The sequence below is a fragment of the Trachypithecus francoisi genome, unplaced genomic scaffold (assembly GCF_009764315.1).
Source record: "Trachypithecus francoisi isolate TF-2019V2 unplaced genomic scaffold, Tfra_2.0 Lachesis_group0, whole genome shotgun sequence".
In the NCBI taxonomy this organism is placed as follows: Eukaryota; Metazoa; Chordata; class Mammalia; order Primates; family Cercopithecidae; genus Trachypithecus; species Trachypithecus francoisi.
The window spans coordinates 22,938,296-22,956,741 of record NW_022681453.1 but is presented as its reverse complement, the minus strand read 5'-3'; the positions used below and the strand labels follow the sequence as shown (position 1 = coordinate 22,956,741).

At 42.9% G+C, this 18,446-nt stretch overlaps 1 protein-coding gene across 2 annotated transcripts in view; it reads right to left on the bottom strand.

The window, feature by feature from the left end:
- The window catches only part of CACNA2D3 (calcium voltage-gated channel auxiliary subunit alpha2delta 3), a 967,057-nt gene that overhangs the window by 226,008 nt on the left and 722,603 nt on the right, over window positions 1-18,446 (bottom strand). For both annotated transcript variants that reach the window (XM_033210152.1, XM_033210151.1), the window contains 3 exons: window positions 13,384-13,455; window positions 11,959-12,039; window positions 4,717-4,791 (listed from right to left, as the gene is read on the bottom strand). In XM_033210152.1, the coding sequence (XP_033066043.1) occupies window positions 4,717-4,791; window positions 11,959-12,039; window positions 13,384-13,455 (228 nt within the window). The remainder of the gene's footprint in view (window positions 1-4,716; window positions 4,792-11,958; window positions 12,040-13,383; window positions 13,456-18,446) is intronic.

Sequence of the window (18,446 nt, the reverse complement as noted above, 5' to 3'; positions counted from 1 at the left end):
ATTAACACATGTGAAACACTTAGAATTGTTCCTGTCCCATAAAAAGGAATCAGTGAATGTTAGAAAAATATACTAATACCACCACCAACAAACAAATCAAAAGCGCCTCTTCTCTACTGTCCACAGTTACTGATACACATATCTTATCTATCCTATTTGAGTTATTTGAGGCAGGGCACACTGTGACCTCTCTGAGCAGCTTGCTCAAGTCTACAACATAGTGAACATCCAGTGTATTCTGAAGGAATGAACGTGAATTTCTCTCCATCATTTTTACTTCCCATCTCATCCACTCCCACATATGTGACCCATGTGACTGGCAGATTTTCTTCCAGAATGAAAACTCTACAGCATTCTCCCCATCTCCTGGGTTTGCAGACACAGAACAAACAGCTTTTGGCCAATTTCAATGCAGGCTTCATGGAAATGAGTCCTAAATCCTGCCTGCCCAAGGCTCCTCGGTGGAACCCTGCCATTGCTGCGGCTGCTGAAAGGGAACCTCCTTTGTGTTCTCCTGTCGGTCTGACCAGGTCCACATTCCAGACCTCCTCTCTGGGGGAAGGAAATCAATTTAGTTGTCCCTTTATTCTAAAAGGTAGGGACAGATGGATGACCAAAATCTCAACCCAATCTGCTGTTGGGCAAAAGAAAAGGAGATCTATTCAGGGCTCCACATTCTAAGAAAAACTCATAAAGCTCTCAAATACAAAGGAATTATAAAAAGCAAGAAAACAAAGTCTAGTCTTAACCATACCTGAATGTTTAACGAGTGGTAACGATCAAACAAACAAACATTCCAGGGGCATCATCACAACTCAAAAAGTATTTCTCAGGATCAAAAGCATTTAATCACTCCTGCTGTGCTGTTGTTCCATTCCCCACCTTGAGAACAGGTGTCTGTCCCCATTCATGCTGCAGTCCCCCGGCCCCTTTGAAGCTTACTTTATCAGTCTTCAAGTCTAACACAGGACTGAGCCACACCAGGCACAAGGGCAACGCTTGCTGAACCAACATCAGTTAATCTATCAGGAATTCACAAACTGGTGGCGAGGACAGAGAGGTTGAGAAACCCTTGGAGGAGGACTAAGGAGAGCCCAGAGACTGCAGAAAAGCATTGCTTCAGCAGCTTTGCCAGTTAAACCAAAGTGATTCTGCTGAGTAAGGCCCCTATGTCTGAGCTGTTCTTGGAGACACTTCATGATTCACACCCAAATCACACAAGATTAAAGAAAATACTGGATAAAATCAAGCCAAACATTAAATTCAGGGGAAAGATTTTATAGGACAAATTAGAAAAATATTGGTATCGTGCTTCAGAGAAACCCACCTCTTTCCTCTGGCTGGAGGGGCTGAAACAAACTCCATGGCAGATGGAGAGGGAATAGGAGTTATCTTAAGTCAGTTCGTTGTGTCCTTCCCATGCTGGCTACAACCCCACACTCGCACCCACCGTGCTAATCTGGTGGCCTTGGCCAGAACTAAGGGGATTGTCCATTTGTAATAAGGATTCGATTAGATGGCTGGGCTTGGGAGGAGACAAAGGGAGTTTGAATGCAGGTTCCCTGCCTGAGCTAGTTAGAGAGGCTGCTAGCAGCTGGCTGTTCCTAGCCATGCCTGAGAGCTCTGGCCAGGGTGGATTTATGCCCCATGAAGACACTGGATTTCCAGGGTAAGTTCACAAGTTATTTACACCCTCCAGAAGAATCTAAAGTAAGTAAAAATGAAACTGGTTTTAGAGGATCCCTTCACTTATTCATCTACTGAGTCCCTACTCTGTGCTGAGAGGGCTGGTGGTTAAGGAAGGAGAAGGGGAAAGCAGGGATAAGTGAACAAAACAGAGATGAACAAAGAACTTGTGCACGCCAGAGCCACAGATATTCATGCCGGCTGACTCTTAGCTATCATTCTTTAGCTACTGTGGCTGCTAGTATTATTCTTATTGTTACCTTTAAAACAAACAACCAACCTTGGTTTCTTCACATGGTAGGACTCACATAGAACCTCTAGTACAAGATGTCTGCTTGTCTTCTAGACCACAGTTGGCCAAGCTTGCCATAGAACCAAAAAGAAAACTGAGAGTGTATGTATATGATCCCTTCCCAATGTCTATCACAAAAACATGAATAACCTGAATAATCAAAAAGTATTCTTTAGGTTACCTCTTTAAGCATCCATTACCACCACGTTCTTCCAATCTTTACAGAAGCTGAGGACAGAACAATAGAAAACAAACACAAACAAGATGTCCAAATAACCACTACTGCCTCTGAGATATCCTGGGGCTTGCTTTTCTGCACCAGGTCCTTTGCTTGCATTATCTCATTTACTCTGACAACAAGCTATGATCTATGCACTATGGTTATGGCAGGATTACAAAAGAAAAATGCAGCTCAGAGAGCTTGTGTGACTTGCCCGAAGTCACACAGTGTGGATGTAGCGGGACTAGGAGTTGAGCTTCACAGTGTGATGCTGGAATTGAGTCCCTCCCACTTTGCTGCGTCTTCTGCTCAGAAGGAAAATGCAGAACTCAAGTCAGAGTCAACATACACTTATCGACCACATTCAGATGGGCTAATTCATGTAATGCTTAATGGTTGGTATCACCCTAAACTTCTTCTAAGTATCTGATAGCCTCAGGGTGAGAGATAGATGAATGGGACAGATGACCAACTGGTCTGATCATTCCTTATGTTTTTGTCACAGATCAACTGCAACATGGTTCATATGGTTTGGGTTCTCATAAATAGAATATGGGGCATTTGTTTGGGCCACCCCATGTATGGTGTGGCTGAAATCCTAGCAACCACCACCACTTTTCACACTAGCAACCACTACCACTTTCGATGAGTCAACAGAAGAACAGCAATGGCATGTGTTTACAAGTATCTGTACTCTTAGGAGGTGAACAGCATTGACGGGGTTGGTCTGCTTTCCCAAGAGCCTTTCAGCTGCCCTCTCAGTGGCCACAGCTCTGGAGAGTGCATCAGATGGACTATTTACAAACACCATTTGCTGCAGGGCCAGGAGATATAAAAGACTGCTAGGCAAATGTTTGTTGGCAAAGCACTGTGGGGACCAGTTCACACTGTGAGTTGACTGTGTGGCGGGCAGCTAATCACTTCCATTGCCACAGAGAGAAGGATGCTACCTTGGTGACTTCTGACATCTGATTCCATTTCATTTTTCCTTTAAATGATAGGAAATGATAAACAGGAAATTAATCCATTTACTGGTAGAAGATTAGCGTTTGATTGTTTCACTGACTCTGTTCCTTTCCAGTTTGGAATAAATACACATTAGGAGCCCAAACTCAGTCACACAAACTTGTAACTCTTCCTACTTCCAACAAATGATGCCAACTGGGCAACCTGGAGATGGGCAATGTGCAAAGAGTTTTAAACTTCGATATGTCTTTGGACTTAAATGTCTTTAAAAAGACAGCCACTTTTTCAATCAGACTTTTCAATAATTCTGAGTTACATTTGGAATTAGCCAACTAGTTAATTCAGTCCTCTTCTGATAAAAAGATTGTTGAAATTGAATATTACCATAAGGCCCCTCTTAAAGCATGCATATGGCATCCACATGATGTGGTCATGACTCCATTAATACCAAGGCGATTAGAGTAAAGTTGGATGATGATGGAGCTCTCACATGAACTGTTTCTAAACAATGATGCAAGTGAGAAGTGAACTGGTCCCCACAATGCTTTGCCAACAAACATTTGCATAGCAGGCAATGCCGCTACTTTCTCATTCGGATGAATGGGAAAAGATGGGTGGGGTGGATGGGTACGTATGCATTTGTGTGTGTGCACACAGGTGCATGTGTGTTTGTTGATTGCTAAAGAAAACGATCTATACTTTCTTAACTTTAAAAAACAGTGTTCACTGCGTTACTCTTTATAATTCTGTATCTTTTTAAAAAATTTGATAAGCACACACAAACCCAAAGGGATGTCCTTTTTTCAACACACTGCAATTAGTTCAGGAGTGGCAAACATGTGGCACACTCATGGCCAATGCTCCAAGGGCAGCCTTGCCCATGGATGTGGGTTGATGCTACCATGGGCTGTTTTGGATTTGGCCTAACCCTACTCACTTCAGAGACAGTACAAATGATACTATGAGAAAGAAAGTGGTTTACACATCAGTTTACCAAGCAATGCTACTGGATATGACATAGGCAGGAAATAGAGAAACATCTCAGCTGCTTTGATTTAACAAAAAAGCTGTTGAATAGCTTCTATCCACGAAGCACTGGGCTTAAGCAATGTAATTTGGGGGCAAATCCCATTGTAATAAATTTCCAGGGATCTTGGGTCTAATTTATTGTGTCAAATTAGACTTCCAGTAAGTGGGTCTAGAGCTGGAGTATGAGTGTCTATGTATCACATAAAGGGACTCATTATGATAGGTTTCATGCTGTCTAGAGTTAAACATTTTTTCCATATGTTGGCAGATGTGAGATAGCTAAATAAATAAATGCATATAGACATATATGGCTTTATATACAAAAGCATCATGGTAAATATACGTTATTTATATATTATGTGTCAAAATACCAGTTTATAAACTCTATCACGATCTTTACAATGCTATGAATTGAACAGTTTTTGAAAAGTGAAAACTGCAGCAAAGTGTCATCCTTGTTGAATTGAAGGAAATCTTTCAAAATCATAAAAGCAGAAATGCAGAAGTACATAATTTCTCTTACCAGCAGCCTGAGTTCTGGATGCGTCAGGATATATCCATTATTTGTGATTGCAAAGGCATAACCGTGAATCCCTAACTGTAAGAGGAAGCAAGAAGGAAACCTTCATTAGCTTGCTCCCTGGTGAATTCACAAAGCAGAAAGCAGCCCGGCATTTAGTAATTTACAGCTTAAACTTGGCATTCATAACCCTTATCAGCACAATATTTCATTAAAATGAATGCAAGGCACTGATCCTTGACATTTGGTGGAAATGAAGACCTGTCACAGGATAAGCTCAACAAATAGCACAATTTAAAATGTCACATCCCCACACTGGCATCCAAGGGCTTTATTTTGATTTATTTAAAACAAAAACAATTACTTTTTTTTTTTTTTAAAACAAGAAAGTGGCTAATGTTTCTGGAAAGGCCCTATGTCCAAGTGCACAGAACCTTACCAATGGAGGTGTCTTCTCTCTGCCTGTAATAAGGAAAGATGGGTCCCCAAGCTGCCTCACTTCTAGACTTCCTATAATTCCATGCCCACAGGGGCCATCTCAAATTGGCGCTCCCCTAGGCTGTCATTTTCCATAATGATTCAAATACAAAATGTCCCCATGCCCCAACCTACACAGGAGCCTGGCAACCCTTTTCATATCCTTTCGTCTTCAAATTGTGTGGCTGCCTAGCTTTTCCATGCATGCTTCCATCAACACAAAGCCTGGCTAATTTTCTATGCAGAGCCTCACTTAATTTATGTTTTCTGCCTAAATGGGACTATGGGAAATAGTTTGTGAGCAATGAAATGTTTTATTAGCTTTAAAATGTATGTAATCAAATTTAACACTGCACTTATTTAAATAATAATCCCGGCTTTTTGACAATATTTCTATTACACAGTTGACTGCACCCATTGGCTACAATAAATTTACCTACAAATCATTCATGTATTAAAACGGCCTCTGCCATAAAACCCATACTGATCTGTCTCTCTGAAGAAAGAAAATGTAACCCAGTTTTGCCAGTGCAGCGAAAGGGGAGAAGAAAAAAGAAATTCTCTATTTTTTTTTTCTGAGGAGTTATTTCACAGTTCTGAGCCCCACTGTTAATTTTCTTTAAATTCTCTGCCACTCACATTCTTGAATATGATACTATTAAATGATCCAGACAACAGAGTTTACAAACCAGGAATGACCCTGTCTGCTTGTTAGCTCAACATCAAGGTGATGGGAAATTAACTTCAGAGAATTTAACACTGGCAATTAAAAGTTTCCATTGCATTACATAAAGCAAATATGCACGTGGTAGTCAAGGGCCAACAGACATCTTCTCCTGGAGTTACCTTGCACAGCAAGTCTTAATAAGATTCTACTTGACTCTAATGATAAAAGTATATTTCATTATGCTGTGAAAGATAAACCAGAGATTTCCTATCCTTTGAGATGTATATCATCTCTTTCATCTTGTCTCTTGGAAAAATGTCAGACAGTCAACACTGCATTAATTACCATTATTATGTCTCAGTTTAAGATGGACTGAAGGGGTCAAAAAAAAAAAAACACTCTGAGAGTTTGGCTTTTTCCATTCAAGACAAAAATGGTATTTGATTGGGAATTCAAACTCAAACAAAACAAATAATATTTTATAGTCAGCTCATGTATTCAGCACCTTCTAATATACATTACTTTGGTTCTTGTTTTGTTTGTGAGAAGCAATACTCAAAAGAAGGCAGGATTCTTCTTCATGCCTGTACTCTTCTTTTACAGTACTCACCAAAATTATAATAATCTATCATTTGTGGGGTTGAGTATAAGTAATCAAGACTTGATTATTTCATGCCTGCCTCCCCTACCAGAATGTAAGTTCCATGAGGGCAAAGGTCCTATCATGTGGTTAAAAATATATGGCGGGGTGGTTGGGACAGAGAGAAGATGAGTAAGGAAAGAAGAAAGAGAAAAAGGTGGAAGTAGGGAAACAATAAAAGAAACTGCATTTAGTGCAGATTCTACATAGCTTAGCTAAATTCTCTGCTTCCTCCCCCAGAATGCAGAAGCTGAGCTCATCTTCCCATCCCAATGTCCTGCATTCATTAACCAACTGCCATCTCTGTTTCCTCATTGCCTCTTCATGCCTCAACCCACTGCACTCTGCTTTTGCCCTCCCTCCACCACCAAATATGCCATGGAAATCCCTTTCTCTATGATTGCCAGGGGTCTCTTCATTGCCAAACCCTACAGGATTTTCTCCCTCAAATCTTCCTACTTTTCTTAGCCCATTGCTTCCTCTTCCTCGACACTATTCCCTCAGTTTCCAGGTCCCACACTCCTGGGCTTCCTCCTCTTCACAGGATCTTTGTCCTTCGCCCATCCCTCAAGTACTCATTTTCCCTAAGATTCTGTCCCCAGGACCCACTGTCTGCCTTAGCTCTCCTCTCTCTCAATAAGCTGCAGTGACCACATCTGTGCTGTTGTTCCCCAGATCCACACTCTGGCCTCGGTCTCTCCTTTCAGTGGCAAACCAAGTATCCAACAGAGTAGTGGTCATCTCTTCTTGGCCATCCCTCTGACACCTCAGACTCATCCAGTCACAGCGGAGTTCTGTAAAGCTGCTCTTCCTCCTCTCTCTCTCAGTAGTCAGCACCACCACCCACACAGACTCCCCAGTTAAAAACTACAGCATCAGTAGTATGAAATCCTACTAACGGTTTTCTCCAGGTTTGCTCCAATTCCATCCTGCTACCCAACTGTCTCACTATTATATTAATTCAATAAATTTCCACAATGGTCTTCACTGCTCTTCCTGCCTCAGAGTTTGACCCCAACAAAACCATCCTCCAGGTTGATCCAAGTCAAAGGTAACTCTGACCATGTTGCTTTCCTTTGTAACAGTCACTAACAACCTCTTCCATGTGTAAGACAGATCCACAGGCTTGTCCATCAGGTCTCCCTTGGATCTGGCCCCTGCCTGAGTACCCAACCCTGCCTCCCTTCACTCACTGCCACTCAAGGCATACGGCAGCAACAATCCCCCTGCAATTTTTTCTCCCAGCCAGACCTTTACTCGCACAGTGTCAGCTACCCAAGGAACCCCTCCTTCTCTCTCCCTGTGGCTAATCCTCACCCAAGGTATAAGCTCATCCTCAGCTCATCTCTTGTAAAAGGGCTCTCCTGACCTGTACTTTGCTTTGTCCTTTCCATACCATCATCACTATGTTTACCCTAGCACCTAAAAATGCTATACTTGGCCAAGCACAGTGGCTCATGCCTGTAATCCCAGCAGTTTGAGAGGGCAAGGCAGGTGGATCACCTGAGGTCAGGAGTTCGAGACCCGCCTGACCAACATGGTGAAACTCCATCTCTACTAAAAATACAAAAATTAGCCAGGCGTGGTGGTGGGCACCTGTAATCCCAGCTAGTTGGGAGGCTGAGGCAGGAGAATCGCTTGAACCCATGAGGCGGAGGTTGCAGTGAGCTGAGATTGCACCATTGCACTCCAGTCTGGGGAACAGAATGAGGCTCAAAAAAAAAAAAAAAAAAAAGGGTACACTCACTTTTCTGCCTCTCAACCCTAGGTACTTCTCTTTCCTTACTCTGATTTGTCCTAGAAAGAACTGGAGGTGTTCAGGCATGGTGGCTCACACCTATAAGCTCAGCACTTTGGGAGGCTGAGGTGGGTGGATCACTTGAGGTTAGGGGTTCGAGACCAGCCTGGCCAACATGGTGAAACCCCATCTCTACTAAAAAATACAAAATACAAAAATTAGCCAGGCATGACGGTGGGTGCCTGTAATCCCAGATACTCTGGAGGCTGAGGCAGGAGAATCACTTGAACCTGGAAGGCAGAGGTTGCAGTGAGCCCAGATTGCACCACAGGTGTTCCAACCTGGGTGATAGAGCCAGACCCTGTCTCAAAAAAAGAAAGAAAAGAAAAGGAAAGGAAAGGGAAGAAAAAAAGAAAAGAAAAGAAAGAAAGAGAAAAGAAAAGAGAAATAACTGGAGGTAGTACTTCCTTCATCAGAATGAGCTCTTTGTGGGAAAGGGGCCACCTCACTTACCTTTGACTTCTACGGTCCCTAGCACAAAGTCAGGCATGCGGCAGGCATTCAGTTAGTTTGTGTCTTTAAGATATTTATCATTTTATTCAAATATTACCTAGCTAATCTTGAAAATTCCAACTAGATATTAAAAATGAGCTGGAAAGGATAAGCCGATTTGCTCCAGCAGATGCACAGCCAGTTCTTCTTAAGCCTGTGCCTGAGAAAGTCTTCCTGATATTCAGAAACTGGTTAAAATCCTCCCCAGGTAAGCATTCTGAGAAAATAACATCGGAGTGTTTTGTGTGTTGGTTGATGGCATATAGCTATATCCTAATGTAGATGTAGGAAGGACAGCTCTGACCACATCTCAGAATGCAACACATTCTGTGGATGAGTCTCTCAAATACTTAAAAGCTTATATGACAACATCCAGCATTAGTTTTTGGCCACAAATCAATACACTGATGAAATCGCTGATTTTGGTTTCATCGAAAATAGAAGCAGTCTTCCCGTCCATTCTAATGCACAGTCCCATGGAGTAATGGAGAACAGATCGGACATAAGGCCTTCCAGTACTTGGGCTTGCCAAAGGGGCCCCAGACCAGAGGCATGTTGTCCTGGAGGCCAGGAGCCGCATGGTCCAACAGCCTGGGGAAAGGAGGCACTTCCCTTCCAACTGGAGAGACTGGGCTAATGAAGTGAACCCAATTATAAAATGGCTCGTTATGTTAACAGAGGTCGTGGTGTCTGGAAATTATTGCTGGGGTGTCTGGAATTCTTAATAAAAATTACAGGAAGTCTGCTTGTGGGAAAATCTATGAAGCTAAGGGAGAAAGAAAGAATTCTATCTTCTGGGAAAACCCCAAGAGCCAAGAGCTGACTCATCTTTACAAGGTGTTAATCAGGAGGGCAAGGTGCAACCTGAACTCCGTTCCCTGGAGCTCTCCTCTCCTGAATGAGAGAGGCACATTTGGCCATGGCTGTGCTGGCTGACACACACCCCTTTCACATGGCTCTGTATGGGAACCAGAGGGAAGGGTGCCCTAGGTTAACTTATGCCATATCTACATCTCTGGTTCCCAGCTTGACCCTTGGAAGAACACAAAACATACATGCCTGCATTTCAAGCACTGCTGGTTAATTTTCTATAGCTGATCTTCTTCCTCTATTCCCTTGTTATGCTTTGTTTCCTTCATCTATTACTAGCAGAATGATGTTAAGAAAGTTATTTCAAGCATCCTTAAGTAAAAATGAGGTCAAAGGGTCCCCACTTCGTGGGAATGTAGTAAGAATTCAATAGGAATAATGCATGTAAGGTACTTTGGATGACACCAACCACATAGTAAGAAGTTCAATAAATGTTTTAGTGTATTTTAGTTATTATTATTATTTTATTTTAATTATTATTATTACAATTGTCATTGCTCTTATTGTTCTTGGTAGTGCTACGGTTACAGAGGTTAAAATCACGGTTCTTGGCCAGGCTCGGTGGCTCACGCCTGTAATGCCAGCACTTTGCGAGGCTGAGGCGGGTGGATCACGAAGTCAGGAGTTCAAGACGAGCCTGACCAACATGGTGAAACCCCATCTCTACTAAAGGGACAAAAATTAGCCAGGCATGGTGGCGTGCACCTGTAATCCCAGCTACTCAGGAAGCTGAGGCAGAAGAATCGCTTGAACCCAGGAGGCGGAGGTTGCAGTGAGCTGAGATGGTGCCACTGCACTCCAGCCTGGGCCACAGAGTGAGACTCATCTCAAAAAAAAAAAAAAGGGGGGGGGGGAAGTCATGGTTCTCCTGCTTGCAAGGTGTGAGATTTGGCAAGATATTTAAGCTTTCCGTGCCTCAGTTTCTTTAACTATAAAATGGGGGTGACTGTAATGTCTAATTAGTAAGCGAGATAATGCCATAAAGGGCTCTGCACATTGCCTGGTAGAGGAAGCTTGGAGAAACTGACACAAAGGATAATTGTTACTGGTTCCTTGTGATGTTCCTTCTTTCTTGATTTATTGGACATGTATCAAGTAGTGGCCCGGTGCTTAGGTTTCTGAATCTCCTCATGTGAAATAAGAGGCTCAAGAATTGTTTGGAAATGTTCTCTACAGGTGGGATGCCTTTTCTGAAACTGAGCCAGCAGTTCTGGACACCTAGGTCTCGCGATTTCATCAAAAGTAAAGTCCACTATCTTTAGGGGCCTCAAAGTCTGCCCTTATCTCCATCCTTGACTTTCAATTTCTCAGGAACTACAGTTTCCAACATTTATTATGGGTTTGGATCAATGGAATGTCCTTTCATGCCTCTGGGAACTTAACTCCAATTATAAAGCCCTGGTGGATGAAGCTGGTGGTCACCATCGACAGATGGGGAATGAGGGATAGGAGGGACTTGTCCACATCCAACTCATCAATGATGGAGCCAGGAACCTGCAGAGTCAAGCTCTAACCACTGCCTGCCTCCACCTGAGGCCCAGGAAAGCCCAGGTCCCCCTAGACAGCTGTGGTGAATCAGGCCCCAGTACATCAGGGAGGGTGGTGCTAAGAAAGAAGCCCCTGGCAGCCAATAATTCCTGATTCCTGGGCTCCTTTTAGATGGAGACAAAGAGAACCCTTGTTAATCTGAGTGGGCCAGAAATGGAGACCAGCTAGCCGGTCTGCTTGGTGCTGGGGGATGAGTGGGTGGATGTGGTGTTTGTCCCTGTGCAGGAATCAACCAGATCTGGTGGAGGCTGCTCTCTGATGCCTCAGGCATGCACATGCTCACGCCTACATTCAGAGCACTCTTGGGCAGTGCTGTGTGCCTAGGTTGTGCCTCAAGGGCATCCCCCTCCCACTTTTTGATTTGTTTTTCCAAAGAGTGCCCACCAGAAAATAGGAGAGTTTTCTGGATGGAGTCTAAGAACTCTCTGGACTTTCTTTTTAAAAGGCAAACCAGTCATGTCAGTATCGTGTGTGTATCAGAAAAATTCAATGATCACGTCAAAACTTACAATATAACATTGATTCTTTAAACTGAGGTTAGAGGAGATAAACAAGAAAAACAGCAAGTCACTGTAAATTAAAAAAAAAAAAACTTTTAAATAACTGTGCAGACGGTAATAAGACAAGCTAAGAGGTTGTAATAGTGGTGAGCAAAAACATCGCTCCAAAGTAGAGTTTGAAGCCTGAATTTTGTGAAAACAAAGCTCTGGGTGTCTCTGTTGCTTTGATTTCAGTGATTAGGTCATTCATTACCTTGTATTTGGGGATGGTCTTCAGAAGTTCTTTCACTGGGACATCTGTGCCAACCACTCCCAGGAGAATGCCCTTCGATCTCTGTCGAAAATAAACATTGAATTATAATAACAGTAAGTTAACTTGGCAAAAGAAACAGAATCTCATGAGAAGTCACATACCGTCTGCCTGGTGCCTTCCCCAAACTGATAGAGATTGAGGATTAACCCATATCTCCAAGAACGGTCTCTTCTATCCCCCACCCTCTACCTAAAATGTTACTGGGTAAAATGAGAGCTTCTCAGGCCAACTGTTAACTACCACAGTCCCCAACTCATACTCCTACCAAGACACTATAATAGCTTCCCTCCCTTGTCTTGAAAATTAAACACTGATTTGAAGAAACACAAGAGTTTCAGCAGCTAAGGGCTCTAAACATTCACCAGTTTCTCTTATGAAAGCTTTTTACAGGAAAGACAGCATGTTAACCGCTTTCTCCATTTACACTGCCATCTGATGCCCAGGCCAGAGAGACTAAACAGCCAGAGAAATATATAATAACCCTAACACTTTTACCAACTGAGGACCAGGGTGAAGGAATAGGCCTCCAGAGCCCCATTTTCCAAGGCATGTAACCATGTAAACACTGATTTGCTAAAACTTTCCAATGTCAGAAAGGCCATTTTTTTTTAAGGTTTTATGGTGGGTTGAACAGTGTCCCCCCAAATCCATGTCCACCCAGAACCTGAGAATATAATGCTATTTGGAAATAGCATCTTTGCATATGTAATCATTAAGGATCTTGAGATGAAATCATCCTGGATTTAGGGTGGACCCTAAATCCCATGACTGATTTCCTTCCAAGAGGGAAGGACACAGAGAAACACATAAGAGGAACAGGTCACATGAAAACAGAGGCAGAGATTGGAGTGACACTGCCACAAGCCAAGGAATGCCTGGGGCCCCGAGAAGCTGAAAGAGGCAAGGAGAAATTCTCCCCTAGAACCTTCGGAGGGAGCATGGCCCTGCCGATATCTTGATTTCAGATTTCCAGCTTCTAGAATTGTGAGAGGAGAAATTCCTATTTTTTAAGCCACCCAGTTTGTGGCACTTTGTTCCCAACAGCCCTAGGAAACTAATAAAAGGCTGGTAACTATAAATGAGAGTGGTCAGTGCACCATAATCAAGGATGGTCTCTGGGGCTTTTTCTCCTCTGGTCCTCTAACACTTAAACTTTGGAAAGGTGCTGCAAACTCTAAAATGACGCCAGTCTGGGTTCCCCTCATCTGTTTTTGATTTGTTGATTCTAACAGCAAGATCAAACAATAAGGAAAAATGACATACATCCTATGCTTAAAAATCAAAAGTCACCAGAGCTGGAATCAGAGGGGGTCTGAGAAAACCACCCTCCTAGCATCAAGCAGGAAGCTCAGCCACTGTACTCACGGTTTCGTTCTGCTTACTAAACACAGGCATGGCTACAGTGGTCATCAGGACGGGGCCCTGATCATCAGTCAGCTGGATGGAAGAGAAAAGCCAGTTACCAGGGAATGGTCTGGAAACCACAGTTCTGGAGGCTGCCCCCTTGATAATCACGTCCTTTCCAGACCAGGGGCTGTTGAGATGGACCAATGCCCACCCAAGCCTTCAGTGGAGCAGGGAGCACAACGTATCTCCTGGATTTGCAGAGGACAGTCCCAGCCCCCTGCTGGGGAAATAAATCAGCTGTCGTTAGTCACTCCAGCAGATCTGTTCTCTGCTTTCAGCCACTTTGGTTCAAATAGAGCCTTGCTTGGATCTTCCTGATTCTTTTTATTTTATTGGCACAGGTTTATTTTACTATTTTACCTCCCAGACATTTATGTTTCATAAGAGTGCTTCTCCTTAATCTAAATATTGAGGATCAGAAAGCATGTGCATAAAGGGTCTGGTGAGTTGCCCCTGCTAAAAACGACAGAATCCGGAAGCATTTATTTCCCCCAAGGCAGCCAGTCAAGGTCCTTTTACCTCTCTGGGTCTCTGAATGCCAGTCCCAGATGGAAAACAAATAAAACAAAAACAAAATTAAATAATAACTTTATCATCTGACTTCTAAAATCATGATGAAGAAGGTCATCATTTCTCTTATAAGAATGGCCCTTGAGGACAGGCGTGGTGGCTCATGCCTGTAATCCCAGCACTTTGGGAGGCCAAGGCAGGAGGATCACGAGGTCAGGAGACGGAGACCATCCTGGCTAACATGGTGAAACCCCGTCTCTACTAAAAATACAAAAAATTAGCCAGGTTTGGTGGCAGGCGCCTGTAGTCCCAGCTACTAAGGAGGCTGGGGCAGGAGAATGGGGTGAACCTGGGAGGCAGAGCTTACGGTGAGCCGAGATAGCGCCACTGCACTCCAGCCTGGGCAACAGAGCAAGACTCCATCTCAAAAAAAATTAAAAAATAAAAATAAATAAATAAATAAATAACAAGAGTGGCCCTTGAAATATAGCATGTGATCCGTGTCTTTAAACCTCTGAATTGGGTTACAGACATATGGAGACACACCATCGCACCTGCTTTTCACACAATGTTGGGAGATAGGCAGGAACCCCTACTCTGTCCCAAACAAATAGGGAAACAGAGTCTCAGAACACGGTAGGCTTTGGCCCAAGACAAATCTGGTTCTGAATCTCAGCTCTGAATCTTTCCTAACTGCACTAGAGAAGTCTCCACGTGCTCATATGAAATAATGCCCACTATTCCCCAGCACTGTTGCCATGAAGACAAAATAGAAAACTGCCCAGCGTGGTACCTGGCATATGGAAGTGCTCAAAGGATGCCAGCTTCTTTTCTCTGCCTCCAAGGTCACACAGCTAGTAAGTAGCAGAGTCCAAAATGAGATTAAGGCTGGAGGCACCGCTGACAGGCACCAAAATTGACCAGGCAAGTCCTTCTGGCTTCACAGGCTATTCAAGCCCCCAAGTGAAGCAATCTGTGAACCAGAATCCACTATCTTCAACCTAGTGTGTTTTCTGATGTTTGGACACTTCTCTTCCATAGCTTTAGTTCCACAGAATAATCAGGTGTTGCTCCCTCAGTCTCCTTGGGAAGAGGCATTATAAAGAGAAGATCCTAAAATCTAAGCATCTGAAGCCCCCATTGACTGGCTGGTCACTTGAGTAAAGGTCATTAAACTCAATCTTTCTTTTGCCTTGTTCTTCTAATAGATTATTAGAGCTGTGGGATGTCACTACTTACAATGCAGTACCCAGGACGGCAGCACCTGTAGCACCTAAATGCTTGTTAGAAATAGTCTCAGGCCCTATACCAAACACTCTGAATGTGAATAATTATTTTAATGATTCGTATGTATATTAAAAATGCAAGAAGCATTGGTATAGGGCAATCCTTTCCACTTCATTTCTATCAATAATCATGACAGCTAAGAGAAGCTGGCAGGTGTTGGGAAAAAACTCCCAACAGGGGTAGAGGGGGCCATGTTTTTATTAGTTTTACATTGATATCAAGATAGGCCTATATTCCTCCATGACAAGTAAAACAAAGCAAGACTCTCCTGGTCTATCTAGGACTGGGAACTCATGGTGATATGGTTAATTTTATGTGTCAGCTTGGCTAGGCCATCATGCTCAGTGGTTTGAGCAACCATCAGTCTAGATTTTGCTAGGAAGGTGTTTTTTAGATGTGACTAACATTTTAATCAGTAGACTTTGAGTAAAGAAGATTATCTTCCATAATGTGGGTGGGTCTCATCCAATCCATTGATGGCCTTAAAATAAAAGACAAGGCCCCCCTCAAAAGAAGGAATTCTCCCTGTAGACTGCCTTCAAACTCAAGAGTGCAACATAAACTCTTGTTGGAATTTCCAGCATGCCACCCTGCCTGCCTTACAGATTTCAGACTTGCCAGCCCCACAACTGTGTAACCCAATTCCTTAAACTAAATTCTTCCCCACCCTATCTGTATAGCCTATCTCTAGCTCTATAGGATATCTCTAGAGAACCATGACTAATAATATACATACTAATCATATAAGTGATTATTTTGGGCATCCTAATTTGGGTGTAAGAATATGTAAACAAAATTTAATTCATCAATATAACAACCAAAAAATATTAACTATGAGGTGATGCTGACTGTTAGTGTTGCCATGAACCAAGTCAACCAGTATATACAGTCTATAACAGTTTTGGGGAACATGGTTCTAACATCTTGCTTAAAATACTCAAAGCATACTATGGCCACCATTGGAAGCCTGCAAGGACATTTTCAAAGGCAGAACCAGCCCATGGTAAATAGTTCTCTTAGAATTAGAAGTCTTCCCATATTCTGACTCCTTGATTAATTGTTAATGCTATAAAGAAAACTGATTTGAGCTGATCCATAACCCTGGACAACTTCCACTTTGCAACTCAAATCAAATTTCAAGCAGTGCCAACATGTATCATGGATGAAATCAAAACATATCGTTGACAATAATGAGAAATGAAGCCTTTTTCCTCCAACCAGTAAAAATCAGTTATAAATCACTAGTAATTGTCCTGGCACAAAGACAAGATTATGAGAAACTAACTTCAAAATATTAATCCAGAATATAGTATCAACTTCACTCAGGAGCTAATTCCAAATGTAATTACTGCATCATTACTTTAAACAAGAAACCCATAATATTGCATTTGTACTGAAACCATTCATTTGTAACCAGCCCCAGGTAAACAAAGGAAATGCAGTGAGTTCAGTCTGGCAACAGTTCACATATGGGCCAATGATCTCATGGACCTCTCCTAGGGGCAGTTCTGGCCCCAATTTGAATTGGCTTGGCCAGAACCCTCACCCGTAGGCTTTCCTATATATACCAGTTCATCATCATGGCAACAAGGGCTGGCAGGAACACAGAAATACCATTTGCAGAAAATTAAGACTCTCTTCTGTACCCACCAGCTCCATCATTCCCAGTCCCCACAGGTCTGGACTCTGTGAATCTTAAACATTTCCTGGAGAAAAACATCAATTTGCAAGTTCATTTATACTGTAAGCACTTTATGATTGAAAGGCATTCTATACTCTTGCCATAGGAAATAGCAGTCAATGGCAAGTTTTTTTTTCTTTTTCCCAGACCACCAAGCAGAAGTTATGCACCCAACTATGGCCAGAAACCCTCTGTCTCCCAACACACTAGGGGGTCCCTGCTTTTCTGTGGCCCCCCAACCTGTAGCTGCTACTGAGGCAACAGCACTGCTTATGATTCATACATCTGGCTTCCAAGAAAAATGCAGATGTAGAGTCAACACTCATTTTCCAAGGGATAGGAGCAGGAGATGGGGGTCACCATGGTCCATCTGGGCAAAATCCCATTAACTCAAGTCCAAATGGGAATCTCAAAATGAACTGCTGTGCACTTACACTTGCCCAGGCTTTGAGCAGGCCTCCGAAATCTGTGGCTGCGGTGCTCTGTTGTATAATAAGTGTATATTATTCCATATCCTTCATTTTCCATGCTACATAATGGGGACCGTTTGAGTATCAAAGGAAATGATGAATAATAATACTGAACATCTGGTTTATAAAACCCAAACTTGCTCAACAGATTGACTGCTTCCTGTCAGCTTCCCAAGTTAATCATGCATGTAGGCTCATATGAATATGCATTCAAACTCATGTGCAAGGTCCATGCGGCCATGCCAGGCCTACTCCTTAATGCTTGATTAGTTTCCCACTGATGGCATCAGTTGGCAACATGGCTAGCCCTAGGGCATGACCCTAGAGAGCATAACAACACAAGACTTGTGAATCCATCCATTTTGCTGCTGGCCTAGTCAACTTACTCATTGATTTCCTTAATAAACACTCCTTGAGCATCAGCTTTGTGCCAGGTTCCATGCCATGTGCTGGAAAGACAACTAGGAATAAGGCATGAGTCTTATCCCCAAGGAGCCTAGAGTCCGCCAGGGGAGAAAGAAAAGCTAACATGGCAGAGGAAGAACTGGCTGGGGATGGCATGCTGGCTCTCATTCGGCAAGCAGAGAGGCTCTCTTTTCCAGGTCTAGCATGAACTAAAGTGAAAATGCCTGGTGTTTATCAATATCTGTCAGGGTTTATATGACAGATTCAGAATGCTTCCTGAAAGCCAGTCTAACAAAAGCAGGAGAAAGTAGTCTGCCGCAGGGTGATTTCGTTCCATTGCTTTATACTTAAGGATATTGGTAAATGGAACAATGCAGGGGTAGACATCTTGTAAACTGCCTGGCACCTTTCTTTTCCTTCTTCTGTAGGTGTCACCTTCTTCCTTTAGGAAAGTCATCTTCATCCCCTCCAACCACAAGGTTTCTTAGCAGTCAAGCTCTCCCATCCTGAGTGTGGGGATGGACAGCCAACCCAAGCTGTGTTAACCAGAGCACTGCATGCACACAAGTGTGCACACACACACTCTGTCTGAGCTGCACTGGTAAGTTTATTAATTAGGCATGCAGTTCAGGCTAGGCTACCTGAGATTTTTTTCTTTTTCCGACATG